The 21,896-nt window shown below is 41.9% G+C and overlaps 1 protein-coding gene and 1 long non-coding RNA gene across 3 annotated transcripts; one reads left to right on the forward strand and one right to left on the reverse strand.

The window, feature by feature from the left end:
- Positions 1-8,619: 8,619 nt before the first annotated feature.
- Positions 8,620-21,869, reverse strand: LOC113091633 (alpha-protein kinase 3-like). Of its 2 annotated transcripts, XM_026257211.1 has the most exons (15): positions 21,280-21,869; positions 20,698-20,983; positions 20,015-20,038; positions 19,436-19,557; positions 19,202-19,319; positions 17,700-19,092; positions 12,750-15,207; positions 12,200-12,347; positions 11,118-11,245; positions 10,990-11,025; positions 10,609-10,883; positions 10,246-10,334; positions 9,908-10,125; positions 9,753-9,801; positions 8,620-9,645 (listed from the first exon to the last, which is right to left on the reverse strand). In XM_026257211.1, exons 2-15 carry the CDS (start codon positions 20,832-20,834, stop codon positions 9,303-9,305), a joined length of 5,538 nt encoding a protein of 1,845 aa, XP_026112996.1. In that variant the 5' UTR covers positions 20,835-20,983; positions 21,280-21,869; the 3' UTR covers positions 8,620-9,302. The 2 variants fall into 2 exon arrangements, with proteins under 2 accessions (XP_026112996.1, XP_026112997.1); XM_026257212.1 differs by lacking the exon at positions 20,015-20,038 and having other exon boundaries at positions 21,280-21,868.
- On the forward strand, positions 14,906-20,841 carry LOC113091635 (uncharacterized). Its single transcript, XR_003287414.1, has 4 exons — positions 14,906-15,012; positions 16,269-16,357; positions 19,298-19,330; positions 20,708-20,841. It is a non-coding gene; the product is annotated as an uncharacterized LOC113091635 (long non-coding RNA).
- Positions 21,870-21,896: the final 27 nt, after the last annotated feature.

The following is a 21,896-nucleotide window of genomic DNA, read 5'->3' on the forward strand; positions in this document are numbered from 1 at the left end:
CTCACGTAACCCTAGTTCCCTGAGAGGAGGGAACGAGACATTACATATGGGGAAATCCATTTCCTCGAAATTATGAAGTCTGATTGAATAACTCTTTTGCCAATGGTGCCCTCGCCCTCACCTGATTGGCTGGCAGCCATCAATATAGGTGACGGCGGGCGCCAAAAACTCAGAATCTTCGTCTGAACGAGAGTTATGAGGCTGGAAGGTTTTCCACACGGCAGGTAATGTAATGTCTCGTTCCCTCCTCTCAGGGAACTGAGGTTACGTGAGTAACCTGAGACGTTCCCTTATCGAGTCGGTCTCTCGACATTACGTATGGGGAACAATAAAACCCCCGCCGTGTGTTAAATACTGTCCGGCCCAGCTCGCATCAAGCCACAGAAGAGCAGCACTAGTTCTTACAGACCATTAGCTCTAGGTCGGGGACCGGACCTGGTTGAAACACCTCTTGGCCCAGAGACAAATTAGCTCTTACACCATCGTAATTCAGTGCACCCAGATAAGCAACACTGGTGTGATATGGGGAAAATGCAGCAATATGTTGGTGCTTGGGAATACACTGACGACTTATAATGCGGGCATAATACAGTCCCTCCAGAAAAACGCGGATTTTTTTGATTGTTGCGGGCAAAAATGCGATGGAATATGCGGGATATTTTTGCAATTTTATGCGATGTAATTGCAGGAACTTGCAAAAACTGTGGTTTGATGAAAAAGAGAAAAAAAGGTGATCCCCCAACACCCTGTTCTCACTACTACTTTACTGTAAATTACTTATGACTAACTATGATAAGCAAGCATACTAAATAACATAATATTTAAGTTCTCATTCTGTTTTATTTCAGACCTTAATTAACACATGACCAGAGACGGTCTCTGCTCAAACTTACAAAACATTGAGTCAAACAAGTTCTCTAGCTTTACAAAAGGAATATTCAACAACTTCTGTACAAATGAATAAATAAAATACTTAAAAAATGCTGTTTTACAGGAATTGCAAAGTGCAATCTCTTACTGCAAAGTAAATTATTTTACATACTACTAATATACTTACAACTGTAATGTTTTGGTACTATTCTGTAACAAAAAAGTGCAATCTTACAACTGTAGAGGTGAATCAACTTTTGAATGAAACTACAACAGTCCACTGTGAAAATGAAAACTAACTGCATAGCCTCTAACACTGGCCTATCATTTGCCATCCTCATCATCATCCCTCTCCAAATAATTTGCCCCCACTGTCATGTAACACACCGGTTAACTGCTTCGAGCGGTCTTTTGTGCTATTTTTTGTTGGCAAATGAGAGTGATTTGCGTGCTTCACCCTGGTTTCACTGCGGGGTTCGCAGATGATGTTCACGTCGCGTAATTACGTCACTTCATAAGGTTCCCATTGGGAAATAATGGCGATTTACTTAGTACTACTGTGAAGTAAACGCAAAATTTTTCAACTTTCTGCTAAGATATATGTGACTTTTTTTGCAACGAAAATACAGGGATTATGAAATCATGCTACCCCCGCATATTTTGCTTCCTGAAATCGACAATTTATGCGGCGAAAGTGCGGCCTATTTGAAAAAATGCGACCCCCGCATAAATATGCGGCATTTGGCTGATTATGCATTAAATCAGGCGATCGCATAATCGCGTTTTTCTGGAGGGACTGATAATAAGGGGCAACATTATATAGTGAATGAATACCTCAACCGCAGCTATTACTAAAATAACTGACACTGTCTATATGACCTGGTCGAAACCATGGCTACGTCACGCACCAGGCAAGGCGTGCCTATAGCCTAGTCCAATGACTGCTCAACTCCCTCCTCCTGCACTGACAGCACATGGCACCCGCGTAGCAGACGAAAAGCACATATGCACGCAGGGCACGCACGGGGCACAAAGCGCACTTCTGAGACACTGAATTACTGTCCTCCTCTGGGCAAAATGCTTGAATTGTAACTATCTGAGCTCTGAATGGCGTTGAGAGTACTTTATTCGAATAGCCGCGTTTGGGTAAAAGTCTGACCATACAATCGTCCGGTCCAAACTGCATACACGCGCTGTTCACTGACAGGGCATGCAAGTCTCCCACTCGTTTCCCGCAAGCTAGCACGAGCAGTAGCGCCCTCTTAAATGAGAGCACTTTAAGGTCACTAAACTCGGCTGGTTCAAAAAGGTGGGTCGGACAGCGCACTACGCACTAACGACAGGTCCCAGACCGGCATCTGACTGTCACGGTGCAGGGTGCCATCTCAGCTTCCCCTGTGGTCTGTGTTGTCCTGTCTGTTCAGTAGCTCGTGGTCTGGGCAATCAGCGCTAATCATGGCGGGGTTGTGCAGATCACGAGCTTATTCTCCCCGCCTGTTGCTCATTCCCCCACTCCCTTTATATGTCTCTGCTTTTCTGTCTGTGGTCGTGAGTAGATTATTTTGTCTTTGCCCATGTTTTGCACTGTTTCTCAGTATCAGTCTCACCTTCTGTTCTTGTGCCAAAGGATTCGTAATTCGGAGATCCGGCAGCGTGAGTGGTCCGCAGTGTGCCGGCCAGCTCAGAGATCTGTGTGCGCCAGAGCTTTTCGTTATTGTTTATGTTATTTTGTGTTTTGTGGCGAGAATAAAGATTCTCCTTTTCTAACTCTGCATCTGAGTCCTCTGTCCAGTACGCACCCCGTGACACTGACGAAGGTGGGGTGGATTAAGCCGCCTAGCTACCCGAAGAAAGCTCGATATCAGGGGTGGCCTCCCCACTGAATGGCCGTCTAGCAAGTCACGAAAAATGGCGATAGTGGCCACGTAGACTTTCACTGTAGATGGGGAACTGCCAGCATCCAGACGTTCCTGTAGGAAGGTCAGAATAATAGATATCACAACTCCTGGGGACCTCATTTTTGTCAACACACCAGTTAGAAAATACTTTCCTCTTCAGAGTGTATAAACGCCTCGTCGAAGGGGCTCTAGCCTCTGCTATTATCTGCAGCACTCGCTGATATACTCCACGCTGATCTGCCACACATGCAGGTCCCAAAGCTCTGGGTTGGGGTGCCATATGGTGCCCCTCGCCTGGGGTAAGAGGTCCCTTCTCGGCGGGATCCGCCACGGGGGAAGCCGCGACATGTTCACCAGTTCTGGGAACCATGGCTGGTTGGGCCATTTGGGTGCTACCGGGATCAACGCACATCTCTCCTCCCTGATCTTTTGCAGCACCAGCGGCAATAACTTGACTGGGGGAAAACCATACTTCCGTCCCTTGGGCCAGCGGCTCGACAGCGTGTCTCCCCCCAGGGGGGATGCTGTCAGCGAGAAGTACAGAGGGCAGTGGGCGTTCTCTTGCGACGCAAAGAGGTCGATCTCCGCTTTGCCAAACAGATTCCAGATCATATTTATCGTTTGTGAATGGAGCCTCCATTCTCCGTGTACAATGCCGTCCCTGGACAGCATGTCCGCGCCGCAATTCAAACTGCCCGGTATGTGCACTGCTCGAATCGACAGAAGTACCCTGTCCGTCCATAACAGCAGCTGTCTCGCTAATCCCAGCAGGGATCGCGAATGCAAACCTCCCTGGCGATTGATGTATGCCACCACCGCCGTGTTGTACGTTCTGATGAGAACATGACGGTGTTTCACAAACGGAAGGAAACTGCAGCGCTAGATGAACCGCTTCCATCTCCAAGCAGTTTATATGCCAGCGTGTCTGGTCCCCTGTCCATGTACCGAATGCTGGTCTGCCATCGCATAGGGCTCCCCAGCCTGATAGTGAAGCATCTGTAGTGACCACTACACGTCTGACCACTCTGCCCATAGCAGCACCCTGCTCGAATATGGTCGTGCCGACCAAGGCGCCAGACTCTCAAGACATGATCACGTTATGATAAGGCGTACCGTTCCCGCTCTCCACGCCCGCGGCTTCACTCGGCTCTGTAACCAGTGTTGAATCAGTCTCATGTGCAACAAGCCCAGTCGGCAGACAGAGGCTGCGGCCGCCATCAGACCGAGCAACCTCTGAAATGTTCTTAAGGGGATAGCTCTGCCTTGAACGAAGAGGGCTAGTGTATTGTGAATCGACTGGATTCTCAGCTCTGACAGCTTCGCGATCATAGTGCGCGAGTCCAGTATCATACCCACGAATGTGATATATTGGCGCGGCTGCAGTGTGCTCTTCTGAATGTTCACAGACAGCCCCAAGCCTGTCAGATGGGTGAGGAGTCTGTGTTTGTGTTCCTCAAGAGCACTTCTCGACCGTGCGATGAGCTTCAGGGGAGCGAGCGCTGTATTCATGCACATTGTAAATACGCGGGGAGCCAAAGCGAGCCCAAACGGCAACACTTTGAACTGGTACGCCACACCCTTGAATGCAAAACGCAGGAAGCGCCTGTAATGTGGGGCTATCTGGATGTGGAAGTATGCATCCTTTAGATCAGGGATAGGCAACTCCGGTCCTGGAGGGCCACTATTCTGCAGAGTTTAGCTTCAGCCCTCATAAAAACTCACCTGCCTGTATCTATCTAGTAATCCCGAAAACACTGATTGCCTTGTTCAGGTGTGTTTAATTAGGGTTGGAGCTAAACTCTGCAGGATAGTGGCCCTCCAAGACTGGAGTTGCCTATCCCTGCTTTAGATCCACTGCAATGAAGTAATCGTCGGGCTGAATGTGCGCGAGGATCTGCTTCACAGTTATCATCTTGAACGTGCATTTCCCGAGCGCTTTGTACAGTAATCTCAGGTCTAAGATGGGGCACATACCTCCGTCCTTTTTCGGAACTAGAAAATAACGGCTGTAGAACCCAGAATTTTTCCGTTCCTCGGGCACTATCTCTACTGCTTGTTTGGCCAGGAGAGAGGATATTTCTGCTCGTAGCAGCGGGGCGCTCTGTTCTGATACTTCTATCATAATCATACAGCCAAAGCGGGGTGGTCTGCGAGTGAACTGGAGCGTATAGCCGCGTTTTATCGTGTTGATCACCCAATAGGATGCCGCGTGGATCGTCGCCCACGTGCTCAGATGACTCAATACAGAGGGTATTAATGCATGCTGCGGCGGGGGCTGCGTGCCAGCCACCGGGGAAGCATTGACCGCTATATGAATGGCAGGTGACTCATCCGTGGCTTCTTACGTGGGAACATACATAGTCACCTCCTCGAGTTTCCCCGAGCTTCAGCTTTGCGAAGCGTCTCTCGGGGGAGACGCTTCGCTTATGTAGTGGGTAATAGTAGAGGGAGGAAGAAAGCTCTTTTGCTGAGGCATGTAATGCATGTTTATTGAAACAGAACACAGCAGTTTCATTCTCAAAACATTTACATTGTTGACGAACTCTGGGCGGGAACACGCCCTCTTCGCTGCGGGTCTGACAAACACGTCCCGCGCTCTCTTCCCCCTGGCACGAGCATCAGGAACACTGCTCCTTCTTGCCCGCCGGGCGCCCTTGGCTGCTAGAGACCAGTTTAGTACCAAAACGGGGCTTCCTGGGCTGCCTCTGGCGGAATGGTGGCTCTGGCTCACGACGCTCTACCGCGCTCGGGAATGCGCGCCTGGTATATCCCGCCTGCTGCTGTGCTGAAGAAGACCTGCACCTCGCTGCAGGTGGGGCTTGAGACATAATCTTATCTGCAGGGGGGGCTTGAGACATCACCTTATCTTGAGGCATCATCTTAGACTGCTTGACGGTCTCAGCGTATTTCTCCGACAGAGATTCCACCGCGACACCGAAAAGACCGGTGGGGCTCACCAACGCATCAAAGAACTGCTTCTTTTTTGCAGTACCACAAGGCTGCTCATATTGCGGCTGATTCCCTGCGTGACCTTCTTCGACGCCGCGAGAGTGAGATCCGCCGCCGTGCGCAGCTTCCCTCGTCCAGGGACCCCAGGAGCCGAGTTTGGAAGACCTGTAGGATTGCCATCGTGTGGAGGGCAGATGCTGCATGTCCAGCCGATATGTATGCCTTCTCGGCGATGTGAGCAGTAGCTCGACATGGCCTAGGAGGCAAAGAGGCGGTTTTCCAGCCGGGAGAAGACGCCAGGTGGGCCGCGATAGCATCCTCGACGGGAGTTGGTCGTGCGTATCCTAATTTCTCCGCCCCTTCCACCGTCGTCAGCTGCTGGGTCCCCTGTGTATGGGCTCGGGCTGAGAAAGGGGAGCGCCATGACCTAGTGAGTTCCTCGTGGACCTCAGAGAAAAAGGACACAGGTCTCTGCGGGGCTTCAGCCTGGTGGCCCGCACCGAGGAAGGAACCGTCCATCCAGCTCTTAGACGACAGCTCCTTGGGGGCTGTCCACTCCAATTCCATATCTGCCACTGCCTCCGTGAGGATCGCCATAAGCTCCGCATCCAGCGAGGTGGGGACGGCTTCAGACAGGGCCTCGGACCACGCTCCCGGGTCTGAGGCATTAGTAGACATGGCGTCGTCCTCGTCATATCCAAACAAGACCATTTCCCGCGCTTCTAGTGGAGGGCGGTAACTGGCCTCAGAGTATGAGAGGGGATCTTCCACGTGAGGGAGGTGTGGACGTTGGGCCGACGTCAGTACCTCGACAGAATCCATCGACGGAGCTCTCTGCAGTCTCCCAGTTCGCGGCTCGACGGCGGCGGACGGAAGAGAGGCAGGAGATACAGGGCCACCGTTACGGGTAACGGCCAGCCTTGCACGAAGGTTCTTGATGGGAAGCTCTTCACAGGCATGACATCCCAATCCTTCTAATGCCGCCTCTGCGTGAGCCCGACCCAGGCACAGCACACACTGCTCGTGTGCGTCCGGGAAATCAATGGGCCCACCACACATGCGGCAAAGTGACATTTTAAGAGTAAAAGTCACCGGAACGCGAGAGGGGATCATTTTCCACAATTTTCCGCTCTGTATGCGTGAATCCACACGAAACCAGACTCAACTGAAGAAAAAAGATTCTGAGATTTTGGCGCCCGCCGTCACCTATATTGATGACTGTCAGCCAATCAGGTGAGGGGGCACCATTGGCTATTTGCAAGCAAAAGAGTTATTCAATCAGACTTCATAATTTTGAGGAAATGAATTATTCCATACGTATTGTCAAGAGACCGACTCGATAAGGGAACCGTAAAGCACAAAACAGCTAAAAAAGGTGGCAGATCAGGCGTTTTGTAATCACTACTTCAGTGTTTTATACAATTAAATTTTATTATAAACAGCATACATTAATATTTCATTAATATCAGTTTTTTTTTAACAGTTTAGCTTTTGCATCTAATGGCAGACTCCTAGACATACAGTAACGAGATCAACAACTCACCAACAGACATAATTAATTCACTCAAAATTTTTAGTTTAGGATATAGCTCAGATAGGTATCGTTATTTCTTCCTTTTTAGCGTCTTTAAATAAACTTTTAACAAGTTAAACAATGTTAATCACTAGTTTCCTCCGCTTCCTCTCCACTTTGATCGTTACTGTTCAAAGTATGCGCGCGCTACAGTTGCACACACACTACATTCAGATTTCTTAAAGGGGAAGCGTCTCAGGCAGCACCATTATAGATGTCTGTGTTTCTATGAATTCTTAGTCACATGTAATACATTTTAACTTATGCTGACATTATGAAATATAATATTTATTATATTTGTCTAACTGTATTATGAATTTAAGTTTCTATATTTGTGTATATGCAGGCTGCATTTTTATGGGTTACAAGTACACACACACACACACACACACACACACACAGTTTTACTCTAAAAAAGTTAAGTTTTTCTTAAAAAGTAAGTAATTAACACAATCAAATAAAAGTGAATATTAATTTAAAAATCACAATGTCCAATATGATACAAATCAATAAAAATCCTACATGATAAAATTAAATCCCATTAAATAAAACACAATGTCCAATAAGATGCTAAGCATCAAATAAAATCCTACAGGACACAGTATAATCCCATTAAAATAAATCAGAATGTCCAATAGGATTCTAAGAATCAAATAAAATCCTATAGGACAAAGTGAAATTCCATTAAAATCAATCAGAATGTCCAATAGGATTCTAAGAATCTAGTACGATCCAAAAGGATAAACTGAAATTCCAATAGGATTTTTTTGACAAGGGTAATGCAAAATTTTTAGTGTCGGTCATGGAGGGAAAAACAATGTTTCACAGCACAAAATTATTATTATCATTATTAATATTAAATTATTTTTAATATTACCTTGTTCATAAATGGTAAATTTTTGTTGGGTCAGACCCATCTGCTAGCAATGGAAAAATATGCACAAAACAATACACTTTTAAATTTGAATTTATCATCAGAGGGACAGATGACCCCCCCCCCCCCCCCCCCCACTAAACAAAGTCATTTTTATCATAATTATTATAAATTAATAAATATAAATAATATAAAGTTCAAACGTACAACATTATCTTTTGTAACATTATAAATGCCTTTACTGTCACTCTTGGTCAATTTAATGTATCGTTGCTGAATAAAACTATAAATAACTTTTGAATGTTAGTATAATATATGTATAGTCCATTTGTGTGAAGTTAGAGGGTTCCTGAGACAGATGACGCATGAACAGTCCAAATGGTCAGTATAGTAAATGGCTTTAATGTGACAATAAAGCACATGATTTCCCCTCTTCTAGGAGACACATCTTTAAGATAGAAACACATCTGCATTGATTATGACACTAATACTTTGCCCATATACAACCAGTATTGGTGAACTGGTGTTGCAGATTAACGGACATTTCTTTAAAAGCAGAACAATCTACTATAAAAAGCACCTCAGCGATAGCTACAAGCAAAAGCTGCATTTCTACACAGCTGAGACACATATATCACAGATGTTTGAGGAATCCTTGAAGAGTCCCTCTCTCAAGGTTCTTTAGTCTTATAAACTTGACATGGGAACATTTGAATAAATCATAAAGTTCCAGAGTCTACCTGAAAACATTGTTCATCTGTCTACAGGCAGTCAGGTTTTTTCTTCAGCCTTTAAAAGGGGATTGCCTCAATTCAGCTCTTAAAAATAAAATAAAGGTTCTCTCAGGAGGTATTGATGGTGACTTGATAGCTGCAAAGCAGTTCACAGTAATATTAAAAATGGCCAAACTCCTCTGGTCATTCACCCTTTTACTATCCTTGTTTCTACATAGCCATATTCCTTATTTGTTACATTTTAGACACTATGTGCAAAGACAATTGACAGAATCCATTTACAGGAAGCCATTTGTCCTGTACAACATTAGCTATAGATAATTACACAGGCTCCAAACTAAAGTTCGGTAAGAAAATCAAAAAATTATGCCGTAGTTGCTTTCCAAGAGCACTAATCCATCTTTCTACCTCATCCTGACAGTTTTTGGGACCTCCACAGCTTTGTGTTTGGTGGTGGAATTGCTCTCCCCAGCTTCACCTGTCTTTTTAACCACTTTGGGGCTAGATGTGCCTTTCCTGGTGGACTGTGGGCTTGTTCCTTTCTTCTGAAGCTGAGGGCTGGATGATCCTGTTACACCCCTCTTGGCCAGTAGAGGGCTCCTGGAGGTCTTTATTTTAGGTTGTTGTAGAGATTCCGTTGGCTTTAAGGGTCTTAGGCCCAAAAGTCCACAGTAGTAATTACATTGATGTTGAGTAATGAACTGCTCGATTATCTTTGGAGATCCCTTATCTGTGAGGCCTTGATACCTGCAGCAGACATAAAATATTAGTCTCTCCAAAAGAAAGAAAAAAAAAAACTTAAGAGGAAGTGAAAATATCAGGAAAAATATAATCTTGTAGTAAAATGTACCAACCCTTTAGACTTAGTAACAATTTCAATGCTTGTGATCTTTGTATCGACACCTGAAACGCACACAAGAGTTTATATTATACGATTATATGGATACATTTTAAAATATAGTACTTAGCAACTTACTCAAAAGTATATGTGAAGTAAATATCTCTTTACCTTCTAACCGAGTAACCAGGAGATTTCCATTGGTCCATTGATGGATCCAGTGCTGGAAAGTGCAACACTTCTGCTCCACCTCAGAGTTGGCTCTGGCGATCAGTCTTCCTGTGCTGTCCATCAGACAGTATTTCACATACACACCATTCAGATCAGTCTCTACTGAAGCATATGGAATTGTATTGGCAGGTCGATACATCAAGTGAAGCGGGATGACTCTGAATTTATTTAGAAAAGCAAAGAAGTCTGAAATTAGATCATTTTGACACAATCTCTTATTTGTAGCCACATGCATTGCATAGAAATGCCTTTTATTCAATATTACTTTATAGACCTACTCTAATGAGAATCCAAAGTTCTCAATCACTCTGGCCTCAGCTGCAAATATTTTGCAGTACTCCCGAACAGTATTTTGGATTTTACAGGCCTGAGGATAAGAAGAAAGAAAACTTTACTTGAAAAATATCTACACTGAAAATCTCTGTGGTGAAAAATACACAAGCTTCTTTTTTTTATTTTTTTTTTATACAATTATAATACAAGCTCTAAAAAGACCATAAAAATATATGACTTGTGTATTAATAACTGAATATTTCAAATATTAATTAAATTAATAAATAACCACTTTCTCCAATGTTTTCTTTTTATCGTTTTTGCTGTGTCAGTATAACTTGTAAATAGTGATCCACTAAGACTCAAACCTGTTTGGTGATCTCTAGATTTCTCTCGGCCAGGTTGCTCTCCTCCTTGGCTCCATATGCAATGGGATTTCTTACTTTAGTGATGCATGTGCTGCCTGAGTCAAAGACAGGGTCCAAACCGTAGATGACCTTTGCCCTGCAGGTCTTGTGTACAGATCCCTCTCCAATCTGAGCCTCTGCCGTCATGATGCGACCAAATAATTTATCACCCCAATAACCCGAGTCTGCCAGGCCTTTGGTGAACATCATTTTTGTCATCTCAATCTCTTCTCCAACTGAGAAGACCGAAATACAACACAGAAAATTCAATATAGGTAAACAAAACAATTTTTTTTTTAATTTGTAGCAATAAACACACTTAAATTACACCAGAAGTCTTACCTTCTAAATCTTCCCTTAAGAAAAATTCTGACAGGACTGCCCAAAAAAGAAACAATGTCAAAGTGAACATAATAAATAATACATTAGCAGATTTCTGTTTATTAGTGGACCAATGAGTTATAAATTACTGTCTGCGCTGAGTAGGTAATCTGTGATGTCAGTCCCATATTCATTCTTGACTGAGCAGCCATATACTCCACAGTCTCCGCTGGAAGCCTGGACTATGGCCAGGGCCACTGGACTCTCATCCCCAGCACTGAGAGAGATAAAGAGAGAGAGAGAAAGGAAGAGATGTAAATTAAATGTAATCAAAGGCACTTTACAGTTGAATTATAAAGTAAAAGCATAGTAAATGAACCAAGCTTAAAAAGCTGAATAAGTTATTATAGTCTTAAATACATATACACATACGTACATATACATATATACATAGTGTACACTTTTTAAAACCCTGTTTTATGCTGTATTAATGGAAAGTGGCACAAACTTACAGCCACTTGAGGGCAGTGTGTTACAAACACAAGCACAGATGACGCATTTCAGGGTGTATGCGTGTGAGCAAGGCGTCATTGTGCTGATACAGCACTGTGAGAAACAAATTTAGATTTTAATATCCCCTGATGGTGCAATTGGGCAGTGTTGGGTTACATACTCTCTGACTAGAGCCTCACCAGTAACAGCTGTGGTGTTCATGGTCAAATACAAATAAGTGAATGACAAGTCCACAAAGCAGCTAACAATATTGCTAATAACTTTTCAGATTTAAAGCATTAAATGCTTCTTAGGCTATAATATTGAGGTGAAATGTGCACACTGCCATAGCGGAATAATTGTTATATGTCAACATTTCAGTAATTTGTTCAAATATGTAGAAAAATGCTTGTAAGGTGCTTTATCAATAAACTTTTCCAGGTTGTGTTGGTCTTATGTTTTCCATAGATTTACATTTATGCATTTAGCAGAAGCTTTTATCCAAAGCGACTTACAGTGCATTCAGGCTATACATTTTTACCTATCATGTGTTCTCAGGAAATCAAACCCCCAACCTTGTGCTTGATAGCACAATGCTCTACCAATTGAGCTACAGGAACACCATAGATTTACTGCATTCAGATTGGTCTATCAACAGTAACTTCAGTCTTTTTCATTCTGTTGTTTTAAGCTTGGTTTAGGTTTTTTGGCTGTGTTGAAAGATTACAGGGGAATTTACCGTCTTTCCATCTCCACAATTTCCTCTTCGTCTCTGTACCATTTGATGATGGAGTCACTAAGAATGTTAAAAAACTGGCACCACAGCTTCAAGTGGCCCGAGGCATCTGAGAAGGGCTCCCCCCTAATCTTGCGGATAACCTGAGGTGCTGAATGGAAATAGGATCAAGGGTAATGTGACAGAGGCAACAAGTTAAAGATAAGTAGTGTTTACTCTTCCTCCACATCAGTCGTTCCCCTACATCTTGGTGTCACCATGATAATGTCTGAACGGTGCAAAATTAGAACACTTGCTTAGAAAGAAGGATAATAACAAGAATATTAAGAAGGCTTATGTTGGTCTAGTCCAGGATCTGAACCTGTCACCCTCTGGCATTTTTTACATTTTGATATTATCAGTATCGGTCAATACAGATTGAGCAGCTAACAGAATTGTTATTTAATTTTTGTGCAGTTTTGTACCATTTTTTTTTTTTATAGATATAAAATATCTCAATAGGTTCCTACTGGAAAAACTGCAATCAACCTGTATAAAAATACATATGTGTTACCTTTGAAGGGGTCCAGCTTCTCCTTTTCTGCTGGTTTGCTTTCTGTCTTTGTGCTGTCTGTCACCTCTGCCGTCTCCTCCTTAGGTTTTGGCACATCCAGCGTGGCCTTGCGTCGTGCCATCAATGGCGAACGTCTTTCTGTGGGTGGTGTTTGCTGCCCACTTTGAAGTTGCAGGAAAGCGGCCCTGCGTGCCTGACTGGGCGACATATACGGACTATCCCTCTTACCCTGCGTGTCAGATCCCTCATCCTCAGACTTGGTTTTGGCGAGATAGATTTTTCGGCGTGCACCAGAAGCCAGCTCCTCAGGGGTGGCTGAGGGTATTAGGGTGAGACTGTCTCGTCGCTTCATCTTTGGGCTGCTCTCACAGGACAGAGTGGATGTAGGTGTACTTCCTCCACTCTCTTCCCCTTTCTTCTCACTTCCATCCACTGATGCAGCTGAGGTGGACCCCTGATTCTCTAAGTTTGGGTTATTCTTCGCCATTAGCCTTCGCAAACTGGCAGGACTTAGTGGAGGGAGTGTAGGTCCCACAGGGGTTGTTAGGCTAAGTTTCTCTATGGAAGGTTTGTCTTTTTGAAGCCTGTCAGATTCAGGTTCTACCTTTGTGTCTTTCAGCTGGGGAACCTTATCTGGGTCTTGGTTAGTAATACTAGGCAGAGTTTTTATAGACATATCAGGACTCAGCTGGGACATGAGCTGCTCTTTTGGTTTCTGGGAAATAGCAACTAGACCTTGTTGATTGCTTTCACTTTTTGGCATAGTAACTGAAGTCTCAGAGTCATGTTCTTTGTTATCGGTCTGCCTTTCTGCATTAGTGACAGAAATGGGAGGGATATCTTGTGAGATTACTATGCCAGGAAGTGAGGTGTGACTTTGAACAAGAGTTTGCTCTTGTTCAAGAGTGGTTGTGTTGTCATCAGCACATGCTATGTTGATTATAGGGATATTACTCTCATCTTCCCTGCCCCACCCAGTGTTGATACTTCCTTGTTCTACTCCACCTCTCACTCTTGCTTCTAGATTTTGTGGTTTAATTTCCTGTGTTCTCTCCACAGAAGGTGACGACTGAGTGTTCCTTGCCACACCCAAAAGATCTGGAGTAACTAAGGCACTGTTGGAGGATAATTCACCTGATGCTCTAGTGGCATCATCCATTTGTCTTTCCCTTTCTCTAAATATCTGTGCCACCTCTTGTGTTAAAGGTTGCATAACCCTCTCAGTCTCTAATTTCAGAATTTCACTTCTAGGTGCAATAACAGGTTCTTCACGTTTGACTCTTTCTGGCAATGTGACCTTGATTTCTGGGATGAGTGGGGTAGATCTCTTTTTTGCTACATTCTTAATGACGGTTTCTCTTGTATCAGGGAGTATTATGATTGGTTGGACTGCTGGTTGGTCCTTCTCAGTCAAACGCCTCTCTGCTTGTGCTTTTGTAAGGAGTTTTGGTTTATCTACTTTGTATGGCCTCGGTTGAGTTTCTATAACCTCAGTTTCACCTCGTCTTGGACTTTTGGGGATCTCCATCTCTGGAATTACAACAGATGCCTCTGTCTCTGGAACAACATTATTGTTTCTCTTAACATCATCTTTCTTTGGTTGGCTGGAGTCATCCTTTGTTTTTTCAGTATTAACATTGTCTTTTTCCTCAGCGCTTTCCTCAGTATTTTCTTCACCACTATCTTTTCCCTTTTCTTCAGCACTCCTACCCTGACTTGGAATGCTTTTATTATGCTCCATATTAAAATCGTTCACTTTAACAGAGTCAGCTGCAACTTCTTTATTCTCTGTGAAACTAATATTTAGTGCTGGCATTGAGTTTTCATCTGGTTTAAAATCAATTTCCGTTGCACTCTCAGACACAAGAGTGATGAAATCCCCTTTTTGGCTTAGCTCCAATGCTGGCGACAATGAATTCTGATCATTCATTTCATATCCTCTGTCAATCACTACAGCTACAGGAAGGACTGACTCTTCTTTGACAAAGTCACTCACCGACTCATTTTCCTCTGCAGTGTAAGATTTCCCTTCTATTGCATCATTCATCTCCTCTTCATTTTTCCCTGTCAGGGAACCTCCCTCTAGCATTTTTGTAACACTTTCCTCCTCCATATGAGGAATTACTTTCTCGTTTGGCTCTTTGCTCTCTTCTACTCTCAGCTCAGCTGACTGGGACTCAGTGTGCACTTCGATGGGGACAAAGTCGGCAAGCGGGGAAAGCTGAGACTCTGGCTGGCTCTCACAACACTGCATGCTTTCCAGGTCTGCCATGATGAGGTCTGTCAGGGGGGCAGCTGAGCCCCTCTGTTCCTCTAAAATATGCATTTCCTCAGCAACTCGCATGACCTCATCCGCAGGATAGGTAAATTCCAGACTTTCAGTCTCGAATGGAGGATTGGACAAGCCCACAGAACCAGGAACATCTGTGTCACTAGGTTTAGTATGGTTACCTGTAGCCTTAAGACATAAACAGTTGCTTGTTAAATAGGTAACTTGTGGGTTCATAACACTGAATTCACTGCACAGATTGTACAGTTTTAGATTGTCCTTTTGGCATGCACTAGATCTTGATGTTTACAGAATAGGATATTAATTATGGGATAGTAATAAAAAAGTAAAAAAGCGTAATGAATCACTTTTATGCTTGGATTGATTTGCTCCTAAGACCATAAAATCAATAACTGAGGAAGAAGTTTATTTTTTATTTTATAAAAGCTTAGAATTTTTATCATTAATGTATAATATGTCATGTTTTTTATATAAAATATTATATTTATTGAATAAGCATACACCTTAACAAAACATTTTGGTCATTTGGTGTGTTTACTTGTTTTTTAAGCTGTTATATTTGAAACTATATACAAATGTGTAGTCTCAGACTACCAATCTTGTGCAATTTTCCAAATATGTAGAACAAAAACGACTTAATATTTATGACTTAATTATATATACAGTATATATATCCCTTTCACTTCACTTTTATAACCATATCACATTGTATATTCCATATTAGAACATAATCAGTTCACACTGTTATAATGTTACGATTACTGAAATATATAACTGTAAAAAAAAAAACTGAAAATGGAGTGGCATTTCAGTAGTGGCAGAAGTAGCTTGTCACATTTATAGATCGTTCCTACAAGAGCTTTCTTTTAACAGAAGTTCCTCTGTTGTGATTCAACACACAGAGTTCAGATGAATGTGCAGGGTTCCTCTAACTGACACACCACAACAACTAACATTAACTTCCCACGAGACGCTAGGGTGGTTGCACTTCCACATTACATAGGAAATAAAACAGCTGAATGTGTTACATGCCAGGTGCAACGCTATCACATGTTTGTCCTGTCTGAGACTGTAGAGCACATGTGAATCAACTAAAGGTGACATTCACCCTGTTGTCTAACAAACATGATTATAATTCTAGCATTTAGCAGTGACTGGTTTTAAGCGATGATGCAATCACTGTGGTTCCACATGCCTTTCTAACAGCCTCATTTCTCTCTAATCTTCAGCCATGGCATTTTAAAAATCATGTGAGGGTTCTCATGTGCACACTCTTGCCAAGAAAGAAGCTCAACTACTGTCTACAGTTGCATAAACAGTAAGTAAACATGTTTTGTAATAAAGTCTAAAACCAGAATGAATAATAGGGCATCTTGGGCATGTAATCATCCATTATACATAGAGAGGTTCTAAAAGAGCTTCAAATTTTTCAGTAACGGTGAATTGCCAGCTGACTTTGGTTTCTCTGACATAATGTATACAAGTTTAGCAGTCAGTAAACTCTCTTTGTATGGTAATGCTTCTCTCAGCACAGATTACAGGTTTATTTTAAGACATGAGGAACCAAAGAATCTGGAAAATGTGAAGAGGTTTTGTCTTCTTGTCTTAGTGTCCAGCAACTGTCCTTCATCATGTCCTGGCTATCATTATAACACGTCCATTTAAAGTCAACATGATTATGACAATACATCCCATTTCAGGTCGAATACTAGTTGGTCCCATTGAGTAAATAAAATTTCTAGAGAATTTGTCTATGGGATTATGTTGTTCTTAATGTCTGCTGACGCATGAAAACACATTTTCTAACTATTCTAGATAAGATAAAAACCCAGTTAGTCTGACTCATGCTCACTCTGTGTATTACTGATTGTTAAAGGGCCAGTGGCCCTTATTCAAAATCCTGGGAGAGAGCCGTAAATAAGACAAAAGCAGAGCTCAGAAGTTGTGGTGTTCTGAGAAGCTGAAAAGTAATGATCAGTATTTTTTATTTTTTTTAAATAAGCTTTTAATAAGCAAGGTTTAATATTTCACACTGAAGAATGAGTTATGAGCTAGGAATAAATATATATGACAAATATAATAAAAAAAAAATTATATTGTAATAATATTTCACAATATTACTGTTTTTATTGTATCTTGATCAAATAAATGTAGCATTGGTGAGCATGAAAGACTTCTTTCAAAAACATGTAATTTTAGTTGAGAAAAAAAATAACATGTTACACACAAATATTTTTCTTAAACTGTAATGCTTATAATAAATATTGTACAATATTGTAATTAAAACTGTATTTAATTAGAAACAAAAATAGAAATTTTAACTAGTGCTCTCAGACTTTATGCCCCGCTTTATTTGTGTACTGTATTCCAAACACTGAGAATGCAGTTTTGACAAGAAAATAGTCATTATAAGAACAATGCTGACACTTTCAGTCCTTACATGAGAAGTTAAAGAGCAAATAATTTCAAAGCTGCCTACTGTGTTCTCTTGAGTATAGTCAGTGTTATCATCTTGGCTATGGACTGGTGTAATTAAACTCAAGTCTTGTCGCACAAATGTGCTCTCTATAAATAACTCCCATGTGCCATGGTGCAGGAAGCCCTGCGCTACAGATGTACAAAACCGGCAGGTTGTCAAGTGAGAGGTGTGATGAACTCACCATGAGAAGAATAGATTGATCAATCTGCTGGACTTCCTCTGGACTACTCTCGTCCTTTGGCAACTCATTCTCCCCTACAGAAAGTCTAAGTGTTGCTCCAATGCTCTCAACATGCTCTCTTTCAGGGGTGGGAGACACATCCTCAAGTTTGTTTGTATGAAATTCAGAAACATGTTCAGCTGAATTGGAGTTTATGATATCATTAAGGACAACTGAGTCTTGTGTTTGTGGTAAAGGCTTTGTTTTTACTTCCAAAACCACCATTTGAGATGATTCCTGGGCCAGCTTTGGTGCCTCATGCTCAGAGGCCTTATTATAGACCAAAGACTCTTGAGGAGGTGTTTGTGAAGGAGGGAGATGTTGTGGAATTTCTTTTTCTATGATAACTTCACTTGTTCTCTTTGTGGTTTCTGTTGTCTCTGACTTCTTGCTTTTGCCAAAGAATATGTCCTTCAGGGAGTGAAAAACCGATGTTAGAGCTGACTTGTGTTGAGTTTCTGGCTCTTTGTGTGATGCAGCTTTGGTTGAAGGCCCAGATGTAGCTCTCTGTTCTTGTTCTGTGTGTCTAACTTTCTCTCGTTCTCTCTCTTTGGATCTCTCTCGTTCTTTCTCCCGCTCAATTTCTCGTGATCGGTTCCTTTCCTCTTCTTTTAATCTGTCCCTTTCCATCTCCAGCTCTCGTTTATTTTCTTGGACAGGTCTAACATCGACCTCCATGATCTCCTGTGACTTTGCAGAACTCTGATGTTCCTCAGCAGCTTGTGACTGCACAGATTCAGCTAAGTATTTTGCCAGGCTCATTCCTTCATTAGCATCCTCTTGTTTTCTGTTGCTCTGGGTGGGTTTAATAACACCCATCTTATCAAATCCATTGGTAATACGCATCTTCTTTTCACCTGGTTTCTCTTTGGCAGACTGCTTTGTGGTGACCACCTCCATTGGATCGCAGATATGGCTGAGTTTCTCATTACCGTTCTCTGTTTTCATCTCTGTTATTCCTACAGAAGCCTGTACCATGATATTATCAGACTTATCATCTATGATTGCAGGCTGCTCTTCATCTGTTCCTTGGGAGGTCAAGTTCTCCTCTCCATCCTGGGTTGTGGGAGAAGAGCTCAGGGTGTCGTTCCCAGCAGGAATCCTACGCTTCCTTAGTAAGCGTTCCTGGTTAATCACATTTAATTGTTCCATCTGCATGTTCTCCTTCCCCCGACGTCGACTCTCTTCCAGCTCTCGTCGCTTGATCTCAGCCTTCTGTTTCAGTTTGGCGAAGAACCTTTGGTGGATCAGGTACTCACTCATGGTACCCACTTCCAGCACCCCAGAACAAGAGACGATGCCCTTACTATTCCTCGCCGAGGCTTGATAAATGGCTGCATCATCTTCTGTACAGCTGTCAAATGAAGAAATGTAGTTAATAGTCACTGTGTAAACAATGAAATCATTGATTTGGATGTGAATGCATAAAATGTATTTCTTTAGAATAAGCAGTCAGGTCATACTTGTAGATGTGGAGTGTGTGAATTTTTCCATTGCGAAATATTTCATATTTGGGAAGACCACAATATCGATCTAACTCCATGTCATCTTTGTACCAGGTCAACTCAGGAGCCGGGTAACCTGTTGAAAATGTGAGTAAAATGAAGGAAGTTTGCTCTCATTAAATAATGGTATTTTAATCTTTCACCCTTGCATTCAGTATTTTCATTTATTTTCATAACCATAAAGAAACTTACCTGTGACCACACAAGAGAACTTGACATTGCATGTTTCTGACACTGCCTTTGATTTTATGGTGGTCTCAAAACATGGCTGGGTCTCTTCAGTCAAGTGAGCCATGACTGTACATAGTGTACTCCTGGAAATGGCCAATACATATTTGTCAACTCATTAATCCCCATTTCAGGAATGCTTGTATATATTACATAAAATTAATCCAAACATTGTTATATAAATCAGTAGTTTGCAGACAGGAAAGTATATTATTAATATAAGTAGTAAAACGTAAAATTATAATTATCGGTGTCATTGGGAGGAAAGGCTGTAAGGTAATAACAGGGTGAGATGGTATCATTTTAGCCTTATAATATTAACATGTAAAAGTTTGTTTTGGTATCATTTATAGTGGACTTTTTCATGTACAATATACAGTGGTTATTTGGGTGGGTCACAGTATTGATCACGTTGCAATTGGCTTCAATTTGGTATTTCTGAAATTGTAAAACAAACCAAAGCAGAAAGGCATTTTGGGGAGTAGAAACTGTTATTTGAAGTGTAGTTAGTTTGGGATTGACCTTTTGAGAAGCTTTTATTACCTCGACGGCCTGTAGTTTGAATACCTGTGAGTTGAAAAGCTATTTAGAAAAGAGTCAAATCAACGTTACACTCATTAGACAAGAGCATCTAAACTAGGGACTAGTCACTGTGTGACCCTGATTTTAATCACAGCCAGGAGCATCTGTAATACTGTACATCATACAGTAAATGCTGTTGCTAATGGGGAGATCGTTGTGGTCTCTCTTGGCATAACCGTGGTTGAGCCAACACAATACAACTAATATGGAAACCATAGTTAGTTCAGTATTTCAACAGCAGCAAATGATATTAAACTGATAAAATTGTGATTGTATTTAAGTTGACGTGTGCTAAAATGGGATCTCATTTAATAAAAAAAAAAGTATGAGAATAGGAGAATAGTGGCACATAAAAACCAATGATCATGTTCTAACCATTAATTATACCATTAATATTCCATATCATTTAGATACATTTTTGATTCTATTTATTTCACGAATGTCAATGATTAGTAAAATACTGTAGTTAAGTATTTCCAAAATATTTATTAAAAACACAATTAATTTCTAGACCTGAAAACCATCATAAACCTCAAAATCAACATCCATACTGGAGGTTTGGATAACTCTGACACAAGCAGAACGGCTTTTCACAATCAAACAAGGCAGAAAAGCACCCTCAATCAAATTTGATACACTTTTACCTGTTTTCAGGCCTGACGTTGGAGAGGTAGTTGCGGCTCTCTGACCTTCCGCTTGCCGATGAAACATCCTCCCCATTTTGGCTTCCCGATCTCCCATTTCCAGAGTAAGAGCGGGTCATGGGTCTCCTGGATGTCATTGTCCAAAATAAATAACTTCAACAGTCCAAAAAACCCACCAGTCTCTTTAAGTGGGGTCTCAGTGTTTCTGCAGGATAAAATACAGGTCGGTCTCCGGGCGATTGGAACCAAAATGTAAAGTTCCACTTGCTAGCTATTTGGTGAACAACTGAAAAGCAAAACATACAAATCAATCAAACTAAGAAATACAAACACTGAAAGTAAAAACAATATTAACAATATGTAACTGAATTTTTATAAATATAGTTTAAACAGAACCATTCTGTTTCGAGGGCAGCTAGTCTCAACAAGCCAACCATTTGAACAGAGAAGTTATAAATAGGAACTGCTGTCTGCTTATTTCAATTTGGTCAAACGCACTAGTTTGTATTTGATTTCAAACCAACACATATAGTTGAGACTTTGAATTTCTTGACTAAACAGCATAACACTTCAAGAACTCACCATTAGTATGTTTCTTTGCCTGTTCTTTGGAGCCTGCTGTCCAAGTAGCACTAGAATTGTCAATCACAGCAGAGCATGTGAGTTGCCAGCAGGACCCTATTTATAGCAGGCCTACAAATAGGCGCAAGAGCACATCACATTTTCCACAACTAGCCATTGCTCTGAAGCCAGTTGAAAGAAGCGTCCAAGAAAAAGACAGCAAAAACTTCCAAGTGAAGGTTAAAAATATATATATATATATCCTACTTTAATCATTCCTTATCTGCCAGCCTTATAAAATCCTGTCATTCTTTCTCTGACTGACTGTTTGTCTGATATACATAAACACATAGAAATGGCCCATGCACTTTGTGTAGAAATTTAGCCAAATGCATCTGTGTTGTGGTGGAAGTCATCTGATTCAAGTTGCCCTTTGATGACAGCTCTCCGGACAAGCTCAAGCATGGCCCAGGTTTAATTAGGACAGCCCCCTTCAGTCACTCTGTCTGTACACCCTCCCCATAACAGTCAACAACCTTTCCCACCGGTCATGTGTCATTTCATCATTTTCCAATCATAAAAGGGCTCTGATTACATGCTGTCAAGCAACCACTCTCACAAACATACCGTGCGTCATT

The sequence above is a fragment of the Carassius auratus genome, unplaced genomic scaffold, assembly GCF_003368295.1.
Source record: "Carassius auratus strain Wakin unplaced genomic scaffold, ASM336829v1 scaf_tig00214259, whole genome shotgun sequence".
NCBI lineage: Eukaryota > Metazoa > Chordata > Actinopteri > Cypriniformes > Cyprinidae > Carassius > Carassius auratus.